General features: G+C 34.1%; 1 protein-coding gene across 4 annotated transcripts; it reads left to right on the top strand.

Annotated features, from left to right (window-relative positions):
- The first annotated feature begins 870 nt into the window (after positions 1-870).
- On the top strand, positions 871-26,892 carry LOC110455310. Of its 4 annotated transcripts, none has more exons than XM_021505375.1 (4): positions 871-1,273; positions 22,338-22,388; positions 23,995-24,663; positions 25,548-26,892. In XM_021505375.1, exons 3-4 carry the CDS (start codon positions 24,003-24,005, stop codon positions 25,682-25,684), a joined length of 798 nt encoding a protein of 265 aa, XP_021361050.1. In that variant the 5' UTR covers positions 871-1,273; positions 22,338-22,388; positions 23,995-24,002; the 3' UTR covers positions 25,685-26,892. The 4 variants fall into 4 exon arrangements, with proteins under 4 accessions (XP_021361050.1, XP_021361049.1, XP_021361051.1 ...); XM_021505374.1 differs by lacking the exon at positions 871-1,273 and adding an exon at positions 1,284-1,641; XM_021505376.1 differs by lacking the exon at positions 871-1,273 and adding an exon at positions 11,575-11,971.
- Positions 26,893-27,806: the final 914 nt, after the last annotated feature.

Raw genomic sequence — 27,806 nt, 5'->3', positions numbered from 1 at the left:
TGTATNCCCCCTAACCCCCCACCCCCTCCTTGAAACCTAAAAATTCTGTATATTCCAAATCCAGCACTATTTCGTTCAGCTAAGTGACGAAAACAACTTGTGTATTGGCTGGAGTTCAACTTATTACGTCACACAAACTAAAGCTGTTTGTCCATGCATCCATTAACTTCTCAGAACTCCCACGTTTTCTACGTACATTGTACTTGTAACCGCATGTGTACACTACTAATATTTTCTCAGAAATGTAGCTATCCCATGGGTTTTCCGGTTCATGTCCATTAACCAAATGTTCAATTAAAAATAAATCAATAAAATTAAATATCTTATCGTCAACTTCAATATGAAAGATGTATTTTAAATTATTTCAAACAATGTCGTATATTGATTGCAAAGTCACCACTGCAAAATTGAAGTCATTTTGATATCTTTTTCTAAATTTAGCATTTTAAACCTAATGAAAACATCCCATGGATTTTCCTGTTCAGGTCCATTTAACAAAATATTAAAAATAAAATTAATGAACAGACATACAAAGCCAGTATATATACGTCTCTGTAATAAATAAATAAAATATCTTATCGTTAACTTCCATATGAAAGATGTCCTTTACATTAGCGTATCAGACTGATGGCAGAAAGTCTATAGATCTTGAACAACTCTCCAATGAACTTGAGATAAGTATGCATAAATTGTGTATATATATATGCATGTACATATTGTAGCTGGTCGTGAACGTATCATTTTTGGCGTACACGTATACTTGATGCAGAGACGTATAATATATACATCTCTGCTTGATAAAGAACACTCATTATATTTTATAGTCTCTGCCCCTCAAGAACTGATACTGCATGACGCGATAAGCAATGTCATTTCAAAACGTGTATTCACTGTTTTACAGAGTTTCTACATAATCTGATATTATATTTCCTCAAGTATAAATCAAATTACAGATGTCGAGCGCGCGATCTATTCCCGATTGTACCTTATAAAACGTACACAACATTTATTTTTCTCTCGTTCAAACCTTTTTTAAGAAGAAAAACGTATTTCCTGAAATTCATGAAATTGCTTCAGAGGCTGAGTCCTATCGGATTCCCCAATTACGCGCGAAGTGACGTCAGACACTGCAAAACACATTTTCCAAAATGGCGTCACTGGATGCGGAAAGTGGTTCATCGTATCTTGTGAAGTTTCAAAAAGAAGCATTGTGGCAAAGTACTTCATGAAAGATGTCAAAGAAATGCGTGGCGTCTACGTGTTGAAGGATAAGGTGAGAAATATCTAGCTAGTACGCAGAATGCCTAGTAAACAAGGCCTTATGGGATTCATAGCGGTGATGATTCACCAGTTCGCCTGAGTGACTATGCTATACTGTACTGGCTAAGCGTGTGTGTTTCAAAGGTTTTCTCAATGATAGCTGTAAGCGCACAGTTCATGACTCATTCATTCTCCGTACGTACACGTTAACGTTATAGTCCAAGTGTTTATGTTACAATAACAAAGAGAACGATAGAGATGTCGTACAACTGTAGACATTGTACAATTGAGGATAAACCCTGTCTAAAAGTTGTGATGTTTTCATCGTCTGCTCGTATGCTGGAAATTCCACTGCAGGGATGTCTGTAGTAATACCGTTAGGTAAGAAAGTGTGCACGTCAGTCACTGGCCTTCAACGTGTAAACATGGCCTAATTAGGTATGGTGAACTCATTTTAGCCTACAATGATTATAAACTGACCTGTATACTAACATTTCTCCCGTTAGCAACCAATCATATTACCTGGTTACCAGGGTTATCAAGGTAACCAAGATATTATAATGCCATGCACACCTTGTTAAGTACATGCTGTTGTACCAGACACTTCATATGTAAAGGTAAATTTTAATCACAATGTTTATAAATGTATAGTTGGCAAATGTAAAAATTAATCAGTTATAAATATATGTATATATAGTCTGCAAATTAGTTAAATTTCAAACTGATAAATTTCTTATACAGCAGTTTTTAACTCGTGTATTACTACTATTTTCTAGCTGTAGACGATAGTTCTCAATATTTACAATATTAACCTAACTTGACGTGATTGATGGAGATAAGTTGATAATCTGATCACGATGCTCTGAATGTCATTTTACACAATCAGACTTCAAGGTCAGAAGCAATTTGAGTGACATTTTGTATGCATGTATATATATATATACAGTGCATATAAACCAGTATGCATAAAGCTGTACATGTGTGTTTGCAGTTTGCCTGCCCCATTCCCAAATTTTGTCTAAAGTTAAAAAAAAAATGTCACTGATTGGGTTTGTCATTCTGTTTCTGTTGTAATGATATACATGTACATGTATATGTAGACTGTCAATGCATGCTTAGCATGGTGTTAGGAGGCCTAGGATGGGCTCTGTGTTTGAAAGACATTTTTGTAAATCATGTTGATGGTTCTTAAAGTATATATGCTTTAAAAGTCATATATTCTTATGATTTATACTATATGATCATAAATTGATAAAACTGCATAAATGTTGCTTGATATCCATTCATTATAAAAGAAAGAAACCTATAAGGCCAAAAAAAAATATGTCTGTTTAGGGTTCCCGACCGACTACCCTGGCTTTTTACCCCTGACCCAAAACTTTTTGATGAAAAAAATAAAATAAAATCTTTTTAAAAAAACCCACTGGTTTTCGAATTTTAGAAGGTTTCTTGCCTTTCAAAATGGCTTCTAGCTCTGTTTTGGTGCTAAATGTCAGCATATATGGAGCACAATGAACCTTGTTTATATAATTCTTTGTTTTACATACAATATAGTAGTCATAATCACATGACCACCTGCAGGTACACAAAAATATACATTTTTTTTTTAAAATCGACCTACCTACCCTTGTTTTTTTGCCCATACAACCCTAAACAGACTATTATTTTATTTTGGCCTTATCTATATAGTGAACAACTCTGTCTATTGACGTAATAGAAGTTTTCTCACTTTATTTTGGTATTCAGTCCCATAAAACTTAAACGGTTTATGCAATCGATCATCAGTCAGTTTACAACTTAAATTTACAAACCGATTATCGATTATGATTTTAAACCGATTGCCCATCACTACTTTCAATGCATCATGGGGGTTGGGGTGGAGCGTCTGTGTTTAAAAGACATTTTTGTAAATCTTTTTGATGGTTCTTAACAAACAAGGTGACACCAATAGCTCATTCGTTATTATGGATCTGTCACCTTTGCTAAGTTTCTGATTTATAAGTCATCTTTTACTTACTGTGAATGCACCATTAATAGCCATGCCTTGTTATTTAAGCTTCTTTTAATGAGAAATTCAACCAAGGTATTTCTAAAATTCTTCTTCATTTCAGTTTACACCCTAGTTATGTGGACATGTATGGTTAAGTATACTGCGTACTGTATGTCTGTATCAGTACAAAAATCAGCTGATGACGCCTTGAGAATATCTCACTAATTTCAAAGCCTAAAATTTAAAACAAATGAGCAACTTTAAAAAGAATAGAAGTCTGAAAAAGATAATAATCTCTCAAGTTCATTGTATAGACAATTGAATTTCTATACCAGACTGTTGTAGAACTTTAAATCTCTCAAATTCGTTGTGTAGACAATTGCTATATCTGCTTGAAAAATAAAAAAAAAAATCATAAAAAAATATTGTATTTCTATATCAGACTGCTGTGGAACTTTAAAAGGCGGTTGACAACTGCTTTTAGTTTAACAGATTTCTTTGTTAAGAAAAACAAAAAATTAATCTGGCAAATCTGAATCTGCATACAAAAGTGCTTCTGAGGTATTTACGATACAGATCAATCAGCTACAGTTTAAGTGGAGGGAAACTGCATATTTGAGATTAAAAAAAACTTGTGGGGAAACTCGGCATCATTTATTTGCATTTATAAACTAGTAACAACAGCGGAGGGAAGATTTGAGGTGATAATTAAAGTATGTTGAACTATCAACTTCCTTGACAGGGACGTCGGCAATGTAACTGAATTACTTCTTTATAAATCTGAAACTGACGTTGAAGTTGCACAGGCTCCTTGGTAACTTCATAACCATTTCTGTAACAGTTCGTTTAGACTATTATAAGAAAATCATTATGTGTATGTACTAATAGGGTGTAAAGTTCAAGAAATTTCTTCGTCAATATATACAGTATTTTGTATAAAATTAATTAGCTTTAACCCTTTCACCACTGTAGACCATAATGGACTCATCCATATCAATGTATGGTAGAGCCTACTAAAGTTACATAGGGGTGAAAGGGTTAATTTTGTCATACATCTGCATTAATGTACACCAAGTTGTAGAGATGAATGGTGTTGATTATTTATCGTGAACCAGTACATCTTCATTGTCAGTGCTGAATTCTGTTTGCTTTTTTCTATTGTTCTTTATACTGAGATCTGCCAAGTCAGTTAACAGTACATGTGCATTGTATATATATTTAGTCTGTTGAACACCAATAGGGCCAGCCGTCCATGTCAGAATACAAATGTACATTTGTATATACTGTATATGTAACCAGACAATATACAAGTTTTGTTTACCTGTATATAATATATTCAACATGTAATCAGATTTCTTCTTTGTATCATACTTCTTGTATGTTACATCAATTTTAGTTTATAACAACAAGAAAATCAATAATTTTTAAAATATTGGGATCCAAACTTTGATTTTTAAAAAGTTGATGGAGCAAGTTAAGAACCATTGATAAATAGTCCAAACCAAAATAAAAGTTAGTGATAAATTTATAAAAAGTTGAATCAATATCATTTTGTGTTTATGCTTGCTTTATAGCCAGAATTTCCAGAAAATCTTGCAGGTCAAATAGGCATGAATTATACTGCTAACTTCTATTGATCATGGTAATTGGCTCATCTTTGCTATGTACATTGTTTGTGAAAAATGTTATAATAAATAATAATAATAATAATAATATACCTGGTACAACATTTATATAGCGCCCTATATAATTTGTAAAATTACTCTAAGGCGCTTTACAACATATGGATAATAGTAATGGTTATAATTGTGAAAACAAACAACAAAGGCTTGCAATCACTTTCAAAGTTTCATACATTTAACAAGCAATGTGCACATAATTGAACAAATAAAAGGGTGGTATTTACATGACATCTTTGCAAAGATTCTAAAATGTAGACGTGAAGAGGTGAGTTTTTATGTCCATCTTAAACTTGGCCAGGGTATTTGACTTCCTAATAGCAGATGGTAAGCTATTCTACAACATAGCCGAAACCCTCCCAAAGCATCTGTTTCCATAGGTCACAGTACAAGATTTTGGGACACACAACAAAGATTCTGACTCCGACCGCAGTGATCTTGACGGCTGATACAGGGTAACAAGCTCCTGTAGGTACTGAGGAGCTGTTCCATTCAGTGCCTTGTATGTGTATACCAGAATTTTGTACTGCGACCTGTATCGTACAGGTAACCAGTGCAACGAATAAAGCGCAGGTGTGATGTGCTCTCTCTTTCGAGTACGAGTAACTTGCCGTGCTGCAGTGTTCTGGACCCTCTGCAGGCCTAGTTAGTTTGTCAGATATACCACAGAGCAGGGCGTTACCATAATCCAACTGAGAGGTAACAAGTGTATGCACCAAAATCTTGCATGCATCTGCAGTTAGAAACTGCCGAATACAGCCGATGTTCCTGATCTGGTAGTAACAGAATTTGGCAATAACGTTCACTCGTTTCTCCATGTTCAGAGAACTGTGAAAGTATACCCCTAGGTTTTTAACAGCTGGAACAGTCTCGATAGTTCTGGCACCGAACTTGAGCTAGAGAGCCATTGTTTGCTGACACTTTGGGGAAAAGACGATCAGTTCCGTCTTTTCCTGATTAAGTTTAAGCATGTTGGCGTTTATCCAGATACTGATATCTGTCAGACAAGCTTCCAGACTTTCTGAGACTGTATTCCAACTGGCCTGAGGTTTTATGACCATGTAAATTTGTGTGTCATTGGCTTAGCAATGATAGCGAAGGCTATGGCGACGACAAATCTCTCCAATCGGTTTGGAGAACATACAATATTTTCGTGGTCCTAACACCGACCCTTGAGGAACCCCGAAATCTAAAGTTCACATATATGTATATCTTTTTGTCTAAGACTCTCACAATATTATGTAAAAATATTTGTTTTGAGTGTTGTGTCCTTGCAACAGCTATTTACTAGTTAGCTTAAGGTCAATTGATGTCCACAGATGATGATGGGACATTATATTCAACACCAGTGTGTTATATAACTCAGGTATGCTCAAGTGCTTTATTTACTTTAAACGCCTTTAAGTCAGTTTGCTCAAGATTAGTCTGTCTTCGAAGAAGCATTTTTTTTTCTGACCCAAAATAATCAATGGAGCAGCTAAACGCAGTAGCATGATATTCCACCTGGTCACATTGTCTGACAATAGAGACAACATATATTGCCAAAAGAAAGAGGCAGGAAGGGAGAAATGAGAAACTGGAGGTCTGAAGTGTTGTAATGCAATAGGGACAGCACAAATTATGCACAGTGTATGCATAACCTGTGCTAAATTAATTAATTAATCAAACATATTTAAATTTTTACTGCAAATATTTATATATACATTTATGCTGCCAATGGTGTTAAGCATAAGAAATGTTAACAGCTGTATTGATAAAAATCTACAATGCTCAGTGCATTCAGGTAACAAGTTAACGTTGCTGTAATTGTTAAATTATAAATAAACTTATCTGTAATTTATATATCTATATTTACATTTGCACTGCATCCTGCTATATATATATATGAACATTACCAGCAGAAATGTATTTCATTTGAGTATGAAAGCAAACACTCTCGTGACAAAATACATGGTTTACTGATAATTATGATGTCATAGATTAATTAACCTTATTCAACGAGAGCTTTGACGCTTTGCTTCGGATAACATGCCCTTGCGTCAAACGCTCAAATGACTACGGTTAATTATTGGCACCAATTTTATTTAAATAGGTCTGTTCCGCCAATGTTGTTTAAAGAACAACACATATATATACAAAATGTATACTTAAATAAATGATTTAAGAACAAATGAATAAAATTCAACAATTGTTCTATAGTAAAAATGTACCATTAAACATTGTGGATGTAATCAATTTGCATTCATATGGGCATGAAAATGAAAAAAAACGCAGTTCATTCCCTAGTATATATATATCAAACTCTTAAACTCTTTCAGGAATGAGATTGCATCATTGCCTGTTGAATTGATCTTGCTTTCTATCGAATGCAATTGAGTTGCTTTCACTTGATTTAACATAGGAGTGCTAGTACATACATAACTGTACTAGAATTTACTTGCTTTCACTAGTTGAACCCTAAACTTTAAAAACAACTTGCAGTGAATGTAATATACAGCAAATCTCTAGACATAAATAAGGAACAGTCACAGGGATTTCAGAATTAAGACACAGTTTGTATGTTGAGACCTTACCTGGTATATAGACATTGTTATAGAATAGATGCTTTAAGTTTTTAAATCAATATGCATGATTTCTTTACGAAAATGGTACAGTAACAGATTGTATTCTATTGGAAGTTAAACAAATGACCATCATGGACAAGAGATTTGAATCTTCATAATTAATTAGCTGCTTGAAACAAATTCTGTTCCGTCTACCCGTTTACGTGGAAAACATTTCAATTTGTAACCAGGATGACATACTTTTGTCTATACATGTAGTTGATCTAAACCCATATGATAGATAATTACAGTGTAAACAAAGTATACCTAATAGTACTCAGTCCCTACACATTAAGAAAAAAAATAACAACTTTGTCTGCTTCTCAGGTCCCTGTGGGAGCTGTGTTGGGATTGGCTTTAGGCTGCCAAACTTGCAGCTTCCTCTGCATCCTATATTATAGGATGTACCTGTGCTGGTACAACATGAATATCAGCTGGCTATTGGAAAACTAGTGATGCAATGTATATAGAAACTACACTCACACTTCTTGGCGGCTCTCCATATAGAATAGGAGAAGATTAAAATGTGATATTTGGTCCCAAAATAGCTTATCAAGATGAGGGGATCTTTGAAGGTGAAGTTTGTTGGCAATATGATGCTGAGTAAACTGGATTCAGGATCAATCTTTATATAGATAGCACCTGGATACAGGGTGAATTAACGACAATGATTGTTTGTCTGATCGACACAACAGATAAAGATGGAGTTTAATAAGTTTATTATGGTACATTGATGTCATGAGATAAATTCATAGGACCCTGTGATACATCAGATGGAGAACCAAGCTTTTTTTTTTAAGCTAGTCGTACATGTACGTCATTCCATTCCAATCCATATTTCAAATCCACCTCAAGCAGTTAATGTTACCGGCTACACCCAGGTTAAGAATATTTTAAAGTCGTAATATTTGACTCATGTAGGGTGGATCTAAGGTAAAAGGTATATAGTGCTCATCTGTACTGGTCTAGATCTATATGAAATCATACACCAGCCAAAAAGTTACGTTCCAAGCAATTTTACTACAAGTCTGTCCGTGATGACTTTGTCTNCCCCCCCCCCCCCCCCCCCCCCGTACTTTGCAGGTACTCGGTTTAGATCTGTATATATTGATAGATATGGAAGCATGCAAAAGGATACGTGAATTATACATAAGTGTCAAAGCTGCCTTCTGAAGTTTAGCTTCATGCTTAAGTTACTGCTAGATCATGGGAATGAGATCTGCTTCTGACCTGAAATTCAGGGTTTGCTGGTTTGATCCCCGTCAAATGTACATTTGTTTCACTACTTCTTTCGAATTCCCATTCTTCAGACTGATGATTGCCACTGTTGACAAATATGTTTTTAGAAATAATGGAAGTTAGGGAGCTAAATGTTGATTTACAGTGTACTTTCCTAATTATCAGATTGATGTTGTATACCAGCTGATAGATGATTGAGATATATGTACATTTTGAGTGACTTCCATTAATTACGAGGAAAATACAAAGCTTTCGACACTTTTTTCTAGTAGCTTAAGGTTTCAGATAATTTCTTATAAATACATTTAACACAGTGTACGTACTGTTCAGGTTTTTTCCATGTGGGGCCATATTGAAATAGGAAAATGTTGCTTTTATTTCCAAAATCTCTTTAAAATTTCCCTATCTAAAATAAAATTAAAAAAGACTTTACTTCTCGATCAGCTTGTATTCAGATGACAAAGCAACAGCAACAAATAATGATGATTACAGTGTTACTGTATTAGGATACTCAGTATGTGGTACATGTATAAACGAATTTACTTAATCACAATGACTCACCTGTCTAAAATAAGCAAACAACACCATATCATTCTAAGAAGTATACATCTCAAAATCAGAGCTTTTTCTACCTATTTTGGGGATGGGGCTCATGGACTTCGGGTTGGAAAACATCAGGAATTTTAAGAATGATATCATATATATATGGAAATAAGGGTATCACTTAGATTGAGATTAACACATGCAGGTACATTCATACTTGCCAAATCTCCCTATTTAGGAGGGAGACTCCCGCTTTTAGACCCTAAAATGGAGCATTAATTCTCAACCAATGAATTTGCTCAACTATTTCTACTTCTAAGATCTGATGATTTTACCTGAAAGTACAGCTCAAATGATGCCATTTAAAAGTGTTAGTTTCGCACATTTTACATAGAAATTTCAAAAACTTGGCAAGTATGTACATGTGTCATTTTAAATTAAGTTTGATTAAAGTAATGATGATTTATATTTTTTGATTATTTAAAAAAAAAATGTATTTACAGCTGATCGGTATTTAATAAATTGACTGGCTGTTTCAAACTCAGCTGTTTTGCAAACTTGTACAAGAATGTACACTATAAATAACGGGATCACATCATCCAAATTCCTCATTAAATGGTGTTGATTGCTTTCCCTTGCATGATCTAATATTCTCTTCAATGGGTGTGTTGTTCTCCTGGCATTAAAATTCCTTGTGAGATATATATATGTGTGTGTACTGGTACAGGAGGTGCCAAAGAGTGGGGAATTTCAGCATTACCTCTCCCACTGGGGAATTCTTGGTCTAAATACCGAAGCAGCAAAACAAATCATTCCCATTGTTTTCCGATCTGATTAGGCAATGGAAGATTCTTGTATGGAAACAGAAATAAAATCACTGATAAATCTCAATGAGAAGAAGCTAATGATAGTTGCTCAATACATTGGTTATTAAATGATGTATTTTGATATAAAATACATGCCATATTTCCCTGGGGTGTAACACACCGGAAAATACATAAACCGATCGACTGCAGTTGAAGCGCTGCACATATTTTATCACTTACAGAGCTGACAGATAATGATATTTATTGAGGAATTTCAGGCAAATAACAGTGACAGCTAGGGGGTATTATATTATAATCATCCCTGTGAATAGCCTGTAATAACCTCTCATTCTTCTTTGGTATTTTTTATGTTTCTAACCACATTTGGAACCTCTCGGTATCATGTACAATCTGTGGAAAATATTAAGTGTTATGGCCAATATGCTTTTCTAGAAAATGTCTTGTATTAAGGTTGATATGCTTTGAAGAAAATATGTGGTATTGTGGTTGTCTGTTTTATTGTGGAAATATTCGGTATTGTGGTTGTCTGTTTTATTGTAGAAATTATAATGTGGTATTTTTAACGGCCGATATACTTTCAAGTTTAAAATATGTGGTATAGCATGTGGCTGATATAAGTAAGCTTTGTTGAAAATACGTATTTATGTGGTTGTCTGGTTTGTAGAAATATGCAAATATTGTAGCTGATATATATGTTTTATTAAATACATGTGGTAATGTAGCTGATATATGTTTTATAGAAAATATGTGGTATTGAGGTTGATATGCGTTTGTAAAAGATATATATATGGAATAAGTAATGGTTTCCCGTTGAATACTATATATATATTTCACGAGTATGGCGTAAAAGATATATATTTGGGATATTTATGGTTTCCCGTTGAATACTATATATATATTTCACGAGTATGGCTGCAGATCTAGAATATCATTATTTTTTAAGAGTGCAAAGCATATGGTATTCAACCACTAAATATTCTTTTTATTCTATTTCTTTATTTTCTTTAACAGAAAAATGTGGGAACTAGTAGCGTAATGTTTGATACGAGGTTTTAATGTCAAATTTGACAACAAGGCAGAGCACCATTTTGGATAAGTTACTCATGATCAACGCTATTCTACCATTTGCTGTTATTTTACCTGGCAAGATTTTCCAAACAAAAATGATATCAATCGTGCAGTTATGTAAAATATAATGTATGTTGCAAAGATGTACCAGAACAACCACTTATTCTGCCATTACGCAGTGAATAGAATGTACTGTTCTGATTGGATTGAAAGTGTTATATCTTCACTTGCGAAGATATAAAATTTTGTATACATGTATATAGATCTGCATTGCAGAAAAGATAAGTTTAATCAAATAGATAATCCATGATATTTCACTGGTTAAAATGTAATTAAATGTGGTATAGAAGTTTGTATGGTCTAATTTGTAACTTGACAATATGTGGTATTTTCAATATGATAGAATTCACATGGTTTTCACTAGAGTTATATTAGGACGAGGTAACATACAGGTTGTATTTAATATAGTATCTGCACTTCCTCTCTGTGTGCGTGTGCTTGGATGTTCTTGCGTAGGGGATATGTGGTGGGCGGGAGATCGAGGCACACACTTACCAGAATTTCATTCACAACTACATACACTACTCTACCAAAGTCAGGGCCACGATCCTAGGAGGAGGCTGAGCGCTCATGGGGGGTGTATTTATTTAAAGGTATTGCGTAGTTGGGTGCAGTGTGTGCTTAACATTCTCACTGGAAATAGCATCAGAGAAGTTGCTCTGTACGGTAAACTTGTACACCGGGGTCTGGCATACGGTGAAGGTGAGTCTCTAATCTTTGGTGTTAAAATGATAAATTACCAGCATTAGAGGGTATTCATGTACATGTACAATGTAGGGTTATTTACTTTGTTCATGTATACACGGAAAGTGAAATCTATTCACCTCATAGACATTAAAGGGAGTGAATCATTTTGCCTGACAAGACTGTTTGTCAGTAATGTGATTGTTAAAAGACAATAGAAATGAGACATTTTGGGCCATCAAAATGATGTGCGATATTACAGGATTATGTTCAGAAGTTAAAGTCAGGTGTCAATAAATTAAGGTTTCAGACACCTAATAGAAATGCATTGTGTCCTTTAAACTGGAATTTTATATTGAAACGACAGAGACGCATTGCAATATCAACAACACATAAATTATATGTTAATTTATACAGTTAAAGGTAATTTCTTGTACACAGGTAATGTTCATAGAAGAAATATGAAATCATATGGAAGTTAATTATTATCAGTATTACCTTTTAAATTCTTGTAAATTTTTAATAATTTTCTTGTGTAAGGTTTATAATATATATATTGTGTGTCTGTGCAACGTGCATAGCCAGATCTACCTGTGGGTATGCATGCACACCACACATTTGGAGAGCATGTTGCAGGTCGTTTACAATTCTAGCATTGAGTATTGATTGTTCTTTGCAATGATTACTCATGAAATGTTGAGTTGTGCAGCTGTCTGCTTTAATGAATGTTTCAGTTGGTGTGGTGTTTTGTCAGTATAAAAGGAGTACAATGTCCTGTACACCCATTAATGTTGCAATATTTGTTTTTTACGATTTGTATCTTAAATGTTTAATTATATTTTTTTGAATTACACTGTATCTATGCAGGGGAGATAGTTTTAATTGTTAGGTCCTAGATTTGTTGTGGGTGATCGTGATCTATAAGGTGGTTTGTTATGGAGATGAGGTGTGCTAGGTCTGTTGAATAATGTTCATAGTTCCTAGATCTATTTGCATGTGAAATGGTTTATTAGGTGCCAGATTTAAAAAAAGAAATAAAAAAAGTAAGAAAATGGACCCTGAATGTAATAATTAAGAACTAAAATCGTACATTGACAGTTTAAAGCTTACATTGACAGCTTAAAGCTTACATTGACAGGTAATGTGCTTTTTATACCCAGGGAGAGCCATACATTGTACTCGTTACCAAGCAAGGACAAACTAAAATATTGGCACTTACCTAGAAACTATAGTTGGAAGAGATATCAAAACCAGAAAAAAATATTTTGAAAAAAAAAAATCAAAAAAAAATCTCAAGTGAATTATTTTTAACTTGCGCTGTCAGCTTTAAGTAAAGAGCAGCATCAACATGTTATAATTGTTGTGGAGCTGGGGAGCTGGTCTGGTCTGGTCTGGTCTGGGTTGGTCACTGGCAACCAGCTGGTAGCTAGCTCAATTGGTTAGAGCATCCATATCTACAGTTTAGAGTTGGTCACATGTACAGGCACCACTATAGTTGTAAAAGTATAAAAGATAAAAAAAGTCATGGCCAGACCAGGATTCAACCCAGGAACCTTCCGAGCTCTAGACGGAGGCACTGACCCATAGAGCTACCACGGGTCCTGGTTCCTGGCAAACGACCTTTAGTCCCGTTCCGCTGCAAAATATAACCTCTGTCAAAAATATTTAAGTCCTCTTCGAATTCTACAAAAGTGTTCCATATATCTATGTTAATTTTACTGATTGATATTTGTTTGAAATTGGAGTGATTGAAAACAAACATAAAAAAAGGTAAATTTTAAAAATTACAGTGATAGGACTGTATGTTAATCAGACCAGTTTTCCAGTCTCACACTTAATGACTTGTAGATTGCCTTGACAAGGGAAGTAACTCTAAGTTAGAAAATAACCTCATTTTATTACTTCATCTTTTAGCTCTTTCACCCCTTAATTTTTAAACTTTTACAGTCTTTGATTAGGTAAGGTTCAAATGTGACTTAAGGGTTGAACCAGTTAAGGAAATTAAAAACAAGCTCAGAAGTGGGAGTCTTATTCATGATTATTTATAAATACCTATATATGGCCATTTAACCTGGAAATTCAAATGTGGATATATATATGGCACTTTTCCTTTACGTAGTGCATTGCATACATGCTATAACTTATGGTATAACTATCATAAGTTACATTTTTATCAATATAACATATGTACACAAATGGAATTCATATGGTAATTGAAACACAGCTATTTATCAACTATCATAAATACTTAATAACATGGGAACAAAACCTGTTAGTCATAATGTGCGGATGCATACTCCTGTACTTTGGAGATGAATTACAATCAAATGTCAAAGTATGACAGATGTGTGTTATTTGTGCTGATGAGCCTGCAGTTTGTGAACTCTGTCCTTTCATTATGCAATTGATTACATGTACATCAGTGAGCTCACCATGATATAAACCTAGGAACATCTAGACACGAATATTTACTTAGCAAGGGCTAGCTTATTAAACAGCTGTGATATACAAATTGCATAGGGTGACGCAAGTCCTGAATATAAACTTGATATATATGTGGTTGCGAAAATATTTTCCCAGTACATTGTATAATTGATATTTAGTTATATATGAGGTGTAGTTCTATATGTAAACAGGACAATTAAAGCATCTGTTATAGTAAGCTAGTGATAATCATTTGTATCAAATGGAATACCTAACTTCATGGAATGGTCTTGACTGGCCCCCATCTCTAGAATATTAAATCATTGAAAACAAAATTATATTGTAACAATTTTGATCACTTGGATGTCTGATTCTAAGCTAATATGTATGTACATAAATAAGATTCAAACTTGAGGGATCAACCTGAGACCCCCCCCCAAAGGTAAGAAAAGCTTGTAACAAAATGAAGCTGGAAAATTCTTCACAAAAAACTTTCGAGCATTGGTAGCTAGCCATTGGTCTATATCTAGCAGCTGGTAGCATATTTATATCTTGTGTTTTATTAAGTTCATGCTGCGTAACTTTTGAAAACTTTTCTTTTTTACGTCATATTTTGTCCGCATTCCTTCAGAATCAAGGATTCATCATGCATCATTCTTGTTTACTACATGTGGTTCTTGTATTCTGTTTCTAAACTGGTATAACCAAATTATTCGTGAATCAAGCTCATAACACCAAGTTCGATTAAATTGCTGGTGGTGAGAGTGTTTAAGGTTTTTCTGTATCTCATAATATGACCCATTCCTATGGCTAAGTACTACCACCATAGCTAAAAAGCCACAGAAATAAATAGTTCCTCAAGTGGATTGTATTGATCGTGTGATACTGTAGTTATCTCCCTTGTTAGCTGGGGCTCTCTGCAGTATTTGATGATGTGGTGTACCAGTACATATAGTGAGTAAGGTATGGGTCCCTGAGGATTTATAAAAGCCTCTAATTTATAGTTAATTTGTAGTTAACCATCGCGATGTTGACGCCACTGTAAATTACACAGTATATACCTACATTGTTATACTTCACAATAAATGGTTTAGAAACGGAGCCGGCCAGGACACATAATACAACAGAACTCGGGGATATATATTGACTGACAGATCTCGAGAGAGGCTATACAGTGGCCAGTGTCGGGCGTACTGGCAGCTGAGGTGTTGTTACAGTTATCATTTATTGGAATAGACCAGACTTTTAGGTTTATTAGATTACATCAGTGAGCTATCTATCTGTCTGGACATCAGATGATGGTTAAATTACAGTGTTATTGATGATGTAGAGAATATTAAATATTAGATTATAATGGATATAGTTTATCAATTTTACAGCTTTTTCGATATTATTCCTGATATGAATACTGACAAGTAAAATAATATTCATCACATAAACATCATATGATGTGTCAATAGGCTTATTTTGTCTCATTAATTTCTTTAAATTGAGCAATTTTGCCACTAAACAAGATAATGCATAATTTCAACATGAAGGCAAAAATTTAGAAATTCTTCATATACATGTATGATGAGTAAATAAGACTTCAAAGAAGTGATAGTTGAAATACAGGTAATTTATTATAGACCTAAAATTACCAACATGCTAAAGAATTTAAATATATAGGCAGTAATTACCCTTGAGTAGAGTTTCTGTTGTTGGATTTTGATTTTTGCTACAGTATTATCCATAGCTCGAAGGTATAGAGGTGTCTGTCTATCTGTCTGTAGACACAATTTTATCCAAACAACTCTTCCTACAGTTCTAAGCTTAGCCGAATTCCATGAAACTTCACCGCTGTACTGTAGTCATTAATATTGTGCACCTGCAATTACTATTTCAATCTGGTCATTATTATGGGAATCATTGTTCCTTTTTGGAAAAATTAGCCAAAATTTTGTACAGGCATATTTTCTATACTATTTCTCCTGGAGTAACCAGTTTGGGTATACAAGTATGTGTTATATATATATAATTAGCTGGTAACGTGTGGAGTACAAGAAGAACGTCACTGTAACCTACCAAAGTATATCCTGAGATAGGTGAACAGCATGGTAAAGAGAGAAATCATTACTGATGCGGGACTACGGATTGCCTTGGAATACTTTTCCTTGATTATTTTAGAATGTCCAAGCAACTATTCCCACAGTTCTTGGTGCAGACGGGGTATAGAAGTCGGCCATTCAGGTGATTAGGAATTAAGTTGTTACCACATGTACACTTGACTATAATATTATGATATATAAATTACCCCTGATGACAGTTTCAAATAGCTATTAATGAGATGTGTATTTATATATGAATTAAACTTCCTGTTAATGGCATGGATATATATAGGGAAAATATGTTTATGAATCGGATATATGAGGAAAAACGACTAGTATATATAGCCCTTGGGCTGTCGGTAATCCTCGTTAAACACATAAAGAATTATAAACACAGATATAACTATTGTGTCTATTAAAAAATAGTTGCACATGCTAGATCGATGCCATGATATAAATGCATACCAATCAAATGTCTGTTGAAAAAATTGGATTTGAGAAATATGTATACCTTATTTAAGCTGCAGCTCCTGAGTAGGGTCGACATATATTCTTTTGACTCAAAGTACCACAGTAAGTGTGATGGGCTTATTACAGGACAATGAAATATCATCTTTTGGTACTGACCTGCATGTTGGTGGGCTATACATATTGCCAGGCATGGGCTTTTTGCAGGATGAGTATACATTGTAGTACATTCAACATGACAAAATGAATGCCCTATACAAGTCTCTCCATTAAAAATAGAGAAACCAAATATAATGACTTTTTGTGATTAAAAAAAATATATTATAGATGTAATGATATACAGAATAAATACAATATTTATGCCATCTTTATATTAGTGTGCTGTGTACGCGTCTGTCAGGTAATGTGTGCCTTGCTGTGTATTCAGAAGCATGCAGCTTGAATCAACATTGATTGTCATTTCAAATACAATGTTGTGTGTGGCGCAAATTACTGAGAGTGGTCTGGGAGTCGGAGATTGCCCAGTTCCGATTGTGCAGTGACTTTCGCTCTATTGCCTAATTGCGTTAAGGTTGTCTGAGGCACTGCATAGGACAGCCTGTCGTTTCATGGAAATACCAGGTAGGCACATGTTCGTAACATTTTTTCTGTAGTACATCATTGGTTGTGCAGATTTGATATGTGGTGTAAAAATTGTAATGGTGGGTAATCAAGCAGTGCAGTTGGTGCAGTGATACATTATCAAAGAATTTGGTATATAAAATGTGGTTATAGCTCAAAATATGGCAATCAACCACACTGAAATTTTATTGGAAAATCAATATAATTTGTAATGCAATGAAGTTATTATTTATGGTCCATGGCAATTTGTCGATACAACACTCAGTTTTGCAATGGCCATTGAATTAAAAATGTATGAAAGATAATTCTAACTTAATGATGAATAATGACTCCTCAAAACCAGCACAAATCAATGAATTTGCTTAATAGAACAAAGAATTTGTGGAAATTTGGATGAAAGTCTAGGAGAAAGAAAGAAAATGATATTATAATGTGTGTATAAATATACAATAATTGTGCCTAGAATTTTTGACCAGCATGCATAGGACTATTTTGTATGGTAATTATCGCTCCTATATTTATAGGGCTGAAGCCCCTTTTTTTAAGGTTTTTGTTTAAATATTGCATCTGAAGAACTTCTTACCTTTTCACCAAATATACATTATTTGAACAGTGGTTGTCTGATTAGTTGTTCAATTGTGATTTATTCTTTGCTCATTTTATATTTCAAGGGAGTTATCCCCCTTTTCACATTCTTGTGGCGGAAGCTGATCATGAGGGTATAATTAGTTAATTTGTGGCTTTATAGTTCTTGTTGACCTCAGTACTTCATGTCGTATGCATTTTTTATGTGCATATATATTTATGTATCACAGTATATATGATGTGCACTGTGCATGTGTTAAAAACTGGTTGAAGCATGAAATAATGAAAAGAATTTTGTTTGTTTGATTTTGCTTACAATACAAAGTAATTCAGGAAAAATATCTCTGTAATTGCAAACATGCATATATATTTACAGAATTCATTTATTTACAAGTTTAATGTTAGAATTACCTCCCTTTCTTCATGCATTGGTGGTGTTGGCAAGCCTGTGAGTTGGGTATGAGCCAGCTGAGACAAGAGATGATGATGTCACTAGCAGATTGGAGAGGGGCACACCAATTAATGCATTTATATAAGATTTCTCCTCGAGTTTGTAGATTGTTTGGATCCCATCCCAGTGTGTATGGTGACTCACATCCTTTCCTATGATTTGTAAGCTTAAGACATATCTAATATATCATGTATTCACAAGTTCACTTCATGAAGAATCCACTCCTTCTTTATTGCATGCAGACACTGAATGAAAAAAAAAAAAATCTAAAACTTCCTTCTTACCCCTGAATTTCCCAAGTTGTAGTTTAAGACTTCTATTAAAAATTGAATTTCATCAAGATTAAAATGTTTAACTTTTGCATCCATATTTGATAATTTGGTACCTGATTGTCGTCCATGGAATCCCTGCTCAAAGGAGCATGGCTCACAGTCCCTATATAAAGATGTGTGTGTGTTTCAACAGACCTTTACAATTGGCGGAGATTTGTGGTACATACCCCATTTTCACAGATTAACATGCTTCTTCTTCAGATACTGAATGATTGAGGACTCAATGTTTGTACTTAAAACAGATTGTTCTACAAATTCATTTATTTCATGAATTTATTTATTCATAGTATTCTCCCATCTCGTTAGACCACTGTTTCAGCACCTTGTTTTTCTCATATTCGTTAAAGATTTTTGTAAATTTAAGTTTCCATATATATGAACATACATTTATATATTTTGATATTTTACTCTGACCTTATAATATATTGTACATGTATATTGCCCAAGATTCTTCTGACACCAACATAAGACTTTTGACATTTTGATTGATAGATGTATGGTACATTTTGCGGTAAAAAAGTTTCCATTGTTGTTGGGGCCGGAGGAAGTTGGTCGCGGTTATGGTGTGTTTATGCAGTGTAAAGGTTTAATTTAGAACCTCATGAATGAAGTCTGACTTGAGCAAGTCTACATTGTGTATGCCCTAGCCTGATCAAATTTTCAGACTTCGGTTACAGTGACTAGACAGTATCATCCCCTATTGTAAACAGTCTCGGTGGGAGGTTCATGATTTCACCTCTTAAACAGGTGCGGGGTGGGAGGCTCTGAATGACCTACATACAGTGTATATCTATCTTTATATACAGCTACTGTTTATTAGATATACATTACCTACTGTACATGATGGGGGAGTGTGTGTGTGTGTGTGTGTGATGGGGGGGGGGGGGGGGGGGGGGGGTAGTAGGGGCTATGCGTATACACACATTATTTAGTAAGAGACGTGCAGACAGATTACACCTTGTGCAGGTCTACATCACCTATCACATTTCCTTACAAAACTAATATGCTATAACGAATATAAAAGAGGTGAATTTTTAACAAACAAATCACTCCTAGGACATGATCTAAGTGAAGAAGAATTTTTATCTACATGAAAAAGTGATAAATAACTGAGTTGGAAGGAAACCAATAGTAGCCGTTAAATCCTGAGGCCACATACAAAGTATTGTGGGTGTTACTCACGGGATCATCTAGATCTGATCACCACTGTGTGTACATGTAAATACACACAACTCGACAGGATCAGCTCCATCCCAGGAGCATGCAGGCACGCTCTAACACTTAAAAGTATATAAATATGAATACAGTAGTGGAAAAGAGTATTTTCAAATATCAATGGTAAGGAATTTTTGGCTTCACAATATTTATCAAATTATCTTATTCATCTTCTTTTTACAAATTTACAATGTATTTGTATTTAGTCATAAATTAGCCACGTTGAATTTTGGTTAAATTCAGAGTTTGAAAATCTCAAATAACCGCACACACCTTAATTAGTGCTCGACAATATTAAGGGGGGTATACCGCCAGATAGTGGAATCTCCAGCTGGACCAGCGTGGTTCTCAAAACAGCTGGTCAAAATTTGATATAATTTATCATGTTGAATAATATTGGATTAGAGGAATTTGCACATGGACTAGTAGTACATTGGGAAACTACTAGCCCGACAGATTGTATAGTGGTTATAAAAATCAATGTCTAGCCCTGCTAATTACAAATTATTAGTCTTCACTTACTTTTGTGTAATATGGTCTAGAAACAAAATATGACAAAGTGTAAGAAGGATTTACATAAGAATGAACTTGAATTGATATAAATCAACATTACAGTCATGATATCACAACTGGTTGGACAGTCCTCTACAAGTACCTGTTACAACAAGAAAGTTTAAAGTGAACTCGGATAGTGTGATGTCATGCCACATGATGGTAATTCACATCATGAAGAGATCTTAAAATCAAAACATCATTCTATATATACTGGGAGTGATGAAACCCAGACTAGCTCATGGAGACATATATAAAAACTGGTATTATTGAATTTGATTTGGTCAATATCACACAGCAGACCTATACATTACTCGGGGAATTTGATTTTGGTTATTTTATTGATGTATTGCAAATAAACAAGCGGCCAAAGCAAGGTTTTCCCCATATGCGGGTTTCCAATTGAACACATCTATCTATACATAGATCAGCATGTACAATATAATAAAGTTTTCTACTTCCTACATCTATACATAGATCAGCATGTACAATTTAATAAAGTTTTCTACTTCCTACATATATCAAATGCCTATATAGGTACAAATTATGATATGTTATTCAATTTGAAGAGGTTTGAAACCGCAGTATTACCGATCACATGCGTAATGAAAGGCGCTCAAATTTAAGAAAACTGATGGATTTGATACCAGTGTGAACTCCTATTGGTTCAGTAAGGGATATTTATGTTGTACATGTTACGTGTAAGATCTACAGTGTGTCAGAACTTGCGCTGATGGATACGGGCTCCCTCCAATACTTGTTGATTATCTCACAGTTGACAGGATTTCTGCTACGGAATGCAACGGCAGGTTGCAGAGGTGTTTTCTATACAAGTAGGGATTATTGAGGATAATGGCGTATTTCGTGTTATGAGGAATATGTGGCAGTTTACGGCAGCTTATGATGATGATGATGGCTATATATGTTAGCTAGGTCATGGTTTGTAGTGTTCAAAATGAAACATTATGAAGATATATAAATATTCAGATACGATAATTATGTACATATTATACTTATCAATATATGTCTACTGTGTATGTATATATATGCACTAGCTGTTATTAATTTAGCATCATTGTTTTGAATTTGTCAACCAAAACAGATCTAGACAGTGTCAGTACTGTGTGTGTCATACAATTGCTAGACATTTGTTTGAAGGTTACTAGCTGGGTAAATGTTTATTAGATATATATAGATATAGATATATACAGCTAGTAATACAAAATAGGACCAGCCCCAATAAATGTAGTTGATCCAGTCAACCTGTTTCTTCTCTGAGTGAAAATAATCTTGTAATCAATTTTCTGGATAGATAATTATGAAATATGATTGATCTTTATAATGAAAATGAATTGTCTAGATTGTCCGAGTCCCCAGTGGTTACAGAGTATAGTTCTGCCATTCAGATAACTAAGCCATAATCATAAATATAAGTGTTTTGGGAGTTCTATAAGGTTCCTACTCTCATACGAGAGGTAATCTCTGTCTAGCCTATAGCTATAATCCATCTTATATCAGCGTTTCAACTTGAATTTTTGCTGGTATTCTTTTTCCCTAAGATTTCTTATGGTATGGCCATACCAATTGAATGGTTTTTAGAGATTTTATGTGTGATGTTTTAATTAGATGACAAAATTTATATTTTTCAGATGGATACACTGATGAGTTGTATGTGTGTGCTGAGGAGTAAAACTTAAGAAGTAAGTGCAAAAACAGAATTATTTCATCATAATAGGGTGGTTTTGTGGATAGCGCACTGCGGGTACCCTTTCACCGAGATGCATTGCCTGGGTTTGATTCCTTGATCGGAAGTTAAACTGTAAGGGGTCACCTGCCGAACGAACCTCATGGGTTTTCTCCGGTACTTTTGTTTTCTCCCACATTGAAACCCCCTGCTGTCTGTCATTCAGGCCAACAAGAGTTATTTAGATAAGTTAATATAACTTTTTTCACAATTGTTGTAAAATGAATAAAAATTAGTTTGAAAATCAGAATAAGGTGTAACCATATGTGTAAGAACAGTATCGACGCAGTATGACCTGTCTAAACTGGATATGACTGGGACCAAAATAAAAGGCCGCTTTTAATGATACAGGGTATGGTTTATTAAAACAGTAATAATTGTAAGTTATTTTGAATATATATATTTGTAATATACTTAAAAATGCATCACTGATGTAAGAATTGAAAATATTTTTTTTTTAATCAATTTCCATGTTGCATATTTTACACTTATATGATTACTCAACAGATCTAGTTTCCCTATTCCATATCCGGAAAAACACTTTTGGAGATGAAAACTTGTGGAACAAAATGAAAAGGCTAGAATGAAAAGACAATTCTTTACATGGATTTGTAAATAGCTAGATAAGTATATTAAGACTGGTTTCCAGAAGAGTAGACCGGGGCTGGATAAGACAGGTTTTGACATACAATGTACATTGTAATTTAAAAGATGGTAATTTTGCTACCAAATATCAAATCCAGCGTTGACAGCGATCCAGATTATTCAGTAATTACGATTTAACTATGTATACAGCAGTAGGGTTGTGCTTATAATGAATTTAGATTATTTCCTTTTCATCAAATGGATTATTCAGACAATTCATATATTTGAACTTGAGAAGAAAATGTTGATTATTTGCAAAGGTTATCTCCCCTTTTATAAATCCATAGTTATCAGAAAAATCTTTTAGTAAACAAAAACAAAACAAAATCAATGGTTGAGTTGATACAATTGTAAAACAATATCGCGAGTTTATAGGCCAAAGGAGGACAATAGGTTTTTCCCTGTGTACTTACAGATGGCGCCACAAGGTGCTTCATTTTGTGAAGGAGAAATTTCCTGTACGTCGGATGAATGAATGAACTCACGTAGTCAGTGAGAAAGATTCCCCCACAAATTCTCTGTTGCATTGTGTATATATAAATGTTAATGTATCTATGCAATCATTACGTACAAGCATTATGGTCTGCTGAAGCAGTTAGTCGTTATATTTTTAGAGGGATTTACATAAAGAATATTAAGGTAATCATTTCATTTCCTGCTTGTATGAGTGGATGAGGATGTGGAGATAAACATTCCAGTTTTCAACGTATTATTTTGACGTCATTAAGTGCTAATCTATTAACTGTCAAACGTAAATTCAATATTTAGTTCAGTTGATACAAGTTCATTTTACGTCAGAAGTAGTGAAAATTTTCAGAGTTAACTACAAAAATATAGGTAGGGCTATTGTTTGAATTTTTATTGTCATAGATGTGTTCGATTTAAAAGACTATTTACTATAACTTTTGTACTTTCAGAAACAAGAATGGGACATGTTCAGTCCAAAAAGAAAAAAACAAAGAAAGTCGGTGATGTAAATTACAGTACACAGGGGATGCTCACAGGAGACACGGACTCGTTACATCAAATCAAGTTCAATCGCTTGTCTGCAGATATAGAACGCCTTTCTCTCAGCAGTGGATATCACTCCCGCGATTCTTTGTTGGGGCCAGACTTCAAACAAAAAACCATGTCGTTAAATCGTAATAACAATGTCACAAAGGACTTAAATCTCATGAAGGATTCATTTAGCTATGAAAAGTTAAATGTGGACGACCATCCAGCGTTAACTAAGTTACAAAACGATCAAAACAGACGTTTAGAAAAAATGGAGGAACGGATGTCACAGATTCGGTTACATGCTATGCAAGAAGCAGAACGTAGAAAATATGCTCATTTGTTTAAGGCAAAAAAGAAAGAAAGTCCCACTCGAGAACTTTTATGTAAGGCTAAGGATAAACTCAAGTTAACTACCTGTGATACTTCCTTGGATATTACTACCAAAAACACCTCGCCCAATGAAGAGGTGGACAAAGGGGAGATAATTCCTGTGACTGTAGCCACAGAGACTCAGTTAGTCGATAGGGAAGAGGTTGATCCGCCAAACTATTTACAGAATCTCCCTGCACTAGGTGCTGTTAATCTTAGTAAGTATCGAAATAACCATGTTATATTTGCACCCATTGTGATTTTCTTTTTATGTGAAATTTCTACCACAATAACAAAGAATTCCTCAGATACAGTATGTGTCCTATTTGTGATGCATTCTTGAAGAATGTTGTTGACTTAAATGCCCCGTGTGGTATGTGTATTGTTACTGACAAGGGTACTTCTGTTTTACATCATGAATGTACTTGACCATTTCACCACTGTAGACCATAATGGACTCATCCAGATCAATGCATAGGAGAGTCTACTAAAGTTGCATAGGGGTGAAAGGGTTAATAATATGTTTGTGTGGACCTTATTGTGACTTGTAAACTGACTATATGTGCAGTTCGTACAATTGAAACTTTAAATCCCCACTCATTTCTCACTGGTTGTACACACTAGCAAGTACATATATGTTTATTTATAGTCTATAAATCATCTTGAATAATTAAACTATTTTCAATCATAAAGAAACATCATCTTGTTTTGGATTTCTCATGAGTAATACTGAACTATCCCATAAAAATACCCATTTTTTTTGCTCAGTTGAAGACATTTAAGAATTTTTAAAATGGATCTATTAAACAGATTACCCACATCAATATGTTGACATTTTTATAGATATTAAATTATGGGGAAATCTATTCATGACATGAAATAATGCTAAGTGTTTGAAAGTAATTCATTTATTTACAACAACTACACAGAACAATTTAAGTAAAATGTGTGTTTTTGGTTGAATGATGTTTAGTCATAATTTTACTTTAGAAGTATAAAATTCATTGGAATTGAATGCATATTTGACTTAAATTCATTTTGTTCGCAAAAAGAAATACATCTGTTAGAATATACTATACTTTTGATATTTTTATCTTTTCAGATGACCCCAAATCAATATTTTTCCTGCCCTTTTTATTTCCAATATTCATCTTCATGATCCTTGTACGGAGCGTTTCACAATCTGATGTGTGGCAGAGAACTGGCCACACACCTACTCGACAGAAGAAGAGGAACTAAAATACTCAGATATATACTCACCAGTCCCAAAGGTCATCAATATATATACTCAAGGTCATCAATCAAGGTCACAACTGAAGGTCATCGCTTATTTGTTGCATTAATTCATCATCAATGATTCTATATGAATGTCAATGTGTATGTTGTGATAATGACCTCTCATGAAGGTCATTTCAAATTTAGGGTCAAGGTCATCACTGAGTGTCCGTGAGTTCTTAATGTCGTCACTCATCCTTGACCCTTAAATTACTATTCAATTATATACTCATTGACCTTTGACAGATCATCAACATATTCTATGACCTAAATATCAAGGTCATCTAACAGTGATCTCTATATATATGCATCTACAAACAATCCTTGAAATACAATGTACATAAGATTTCAAAATACATAAGATTTTATGTTGCAAGGACCCACATGTTTTCATTAGTTTTTTCTCCTGCTCAGTTCTGAAAACAACTGTTTTGTGTTTTAAATTTACCACATTGATGCCAGTTAATGAATCTACACAAGTGTTTTCTTGCCAGAGTGATTTTTATTCATGTCATTGTATTTGTGCCATATATTCACAAAGAAGCGACGACTGAATTATTATACATTTAATTATAAATGTCATGATGTATGTCACCGAGAATTCATTTTTAATAATACACAATATTTGATTTAATATAGAAAGAGATTATGGATTACAAAAGTTTTCCTTACATTTGTATCATTTTACTAGAGATGTTTCTTTTTGAATTCGAGCTAAATTTTTCAAAATCGTTTTAGACCACTTAAGGGTTTTTTTCCCTTCAGTTTAAATTTTCTATAGAATTTTTCAAAAAATTATTCAACGTTTAAAGATTTTACAGTTAAGTCATATGAATTTTTATTAAATAAATGAAATTTAGGCTACCAGGCAGTACGTGTTGATGGTATGGTGATCAATTCAACAAATCCAGGGGTTCAAATTGGTAATACAGGTTACAATGTAGGTATTTTTTTACAACAAGTTTTGGCAAGCACACAGTCAGTGCAACTGTGTGTTCTACTGGTATTACAGTAGCTTATTCTGGCAATCACAATGTCAGGTTCATATAACTGTCATCAGATTGGTGTTGACATATTAACGACTTGCAGCGTTAATCAAATGTTCTATTCTGTCTTTGCGTGTTGCAGAGTTATCTTCTCTTGTGAGCAGGTATTGATTGTTACGGCATTGGTTTTTGTGAGAAAATTATGTCGTTTTCTTAAAATTGATGATGTTACTCTCACAAACAAATGACATATCAATGAATACCTGCTCATAAGAGCAGTTAACTCTTCAATATGAAAAGACGGAATAGTTCAAGTAAATTAAGATAATAAACAAATCTAAAGGTTATCTTCATATACTTTCCTAAAAATAAAACTGTTTTGTTAAAAAAAAATAACAACATCAAATGTATATTTGTATAAGATATTAAAACTAATATAGACAGTATTATTTTGAGGTTTGACATCTGCCTTTACATTCAGGCAGGTGAACTCTCTTCTTTGGGGGGGTCATCCTCGATATACATGTACAGGGGTCACGCTCACTTTCGCTCTGTGCACCCCTGGAATATGTCAGCGAAACTGAAGTCACGCAGCTAGCTATTTTATTGGTGTCAGGTAAAAAAAACCTGACCAATTACTAGGCTGATACTTGTCGTTTGAAGATAACAGAGGAGCAACGCCCGACTTCAAAGCTTTAATAATAAGTTTTACCGTTAAAGAGACCATGAGATTCTTTTGGTGTACATCAAAGGATCAAACTAGCCTTCTCGTCTCATCCACAAGATGGTGCACACTAAGCCTTCGATTTTGCTATGACATATTACAGGGGTGCAGAGAGCGAAAGTAAGCATATCCCCTGGAAGGGGTATACTATTTTAGTTATGTTCAAATTGATTATAGATGCAGAGTTATTTTTTTTTATTTTTTTCCCCCCTTACTTGATCAACTGAATGATATGCAACCTTCATGGAAATGTAATAGAATGTTATATTGCTTGACTGTCAGGTGAAATAGTGCTAAATTGTTGTATTTACCATTTGGAGTATACTATTACAATGGAGTAAGTATAGAGTATACACTGACTGTTATTTGGGAATAT

Source organism: Mizuhopecten yessoensis, unplaced genomic scaffold (genome assembly GCF_002113885.1).
Source record: "Mizuhopecten yessoensis strain PY_sf001 unplaced genomic scaffold, ASM211388v2 scaffold8195, whole genome shotgun sequence".
NCBI classification, from domain to species: domain Eukaryota; kingdom Metazoa; phylum Mollusca; class Bivalvia; order Pectinida; family Pectinidae; genus Mizuhopecten; species Mizuhopecten yessoensis.
This window is presented reverse-complemented; position numbering and strand designations above follow the sequence as displayed.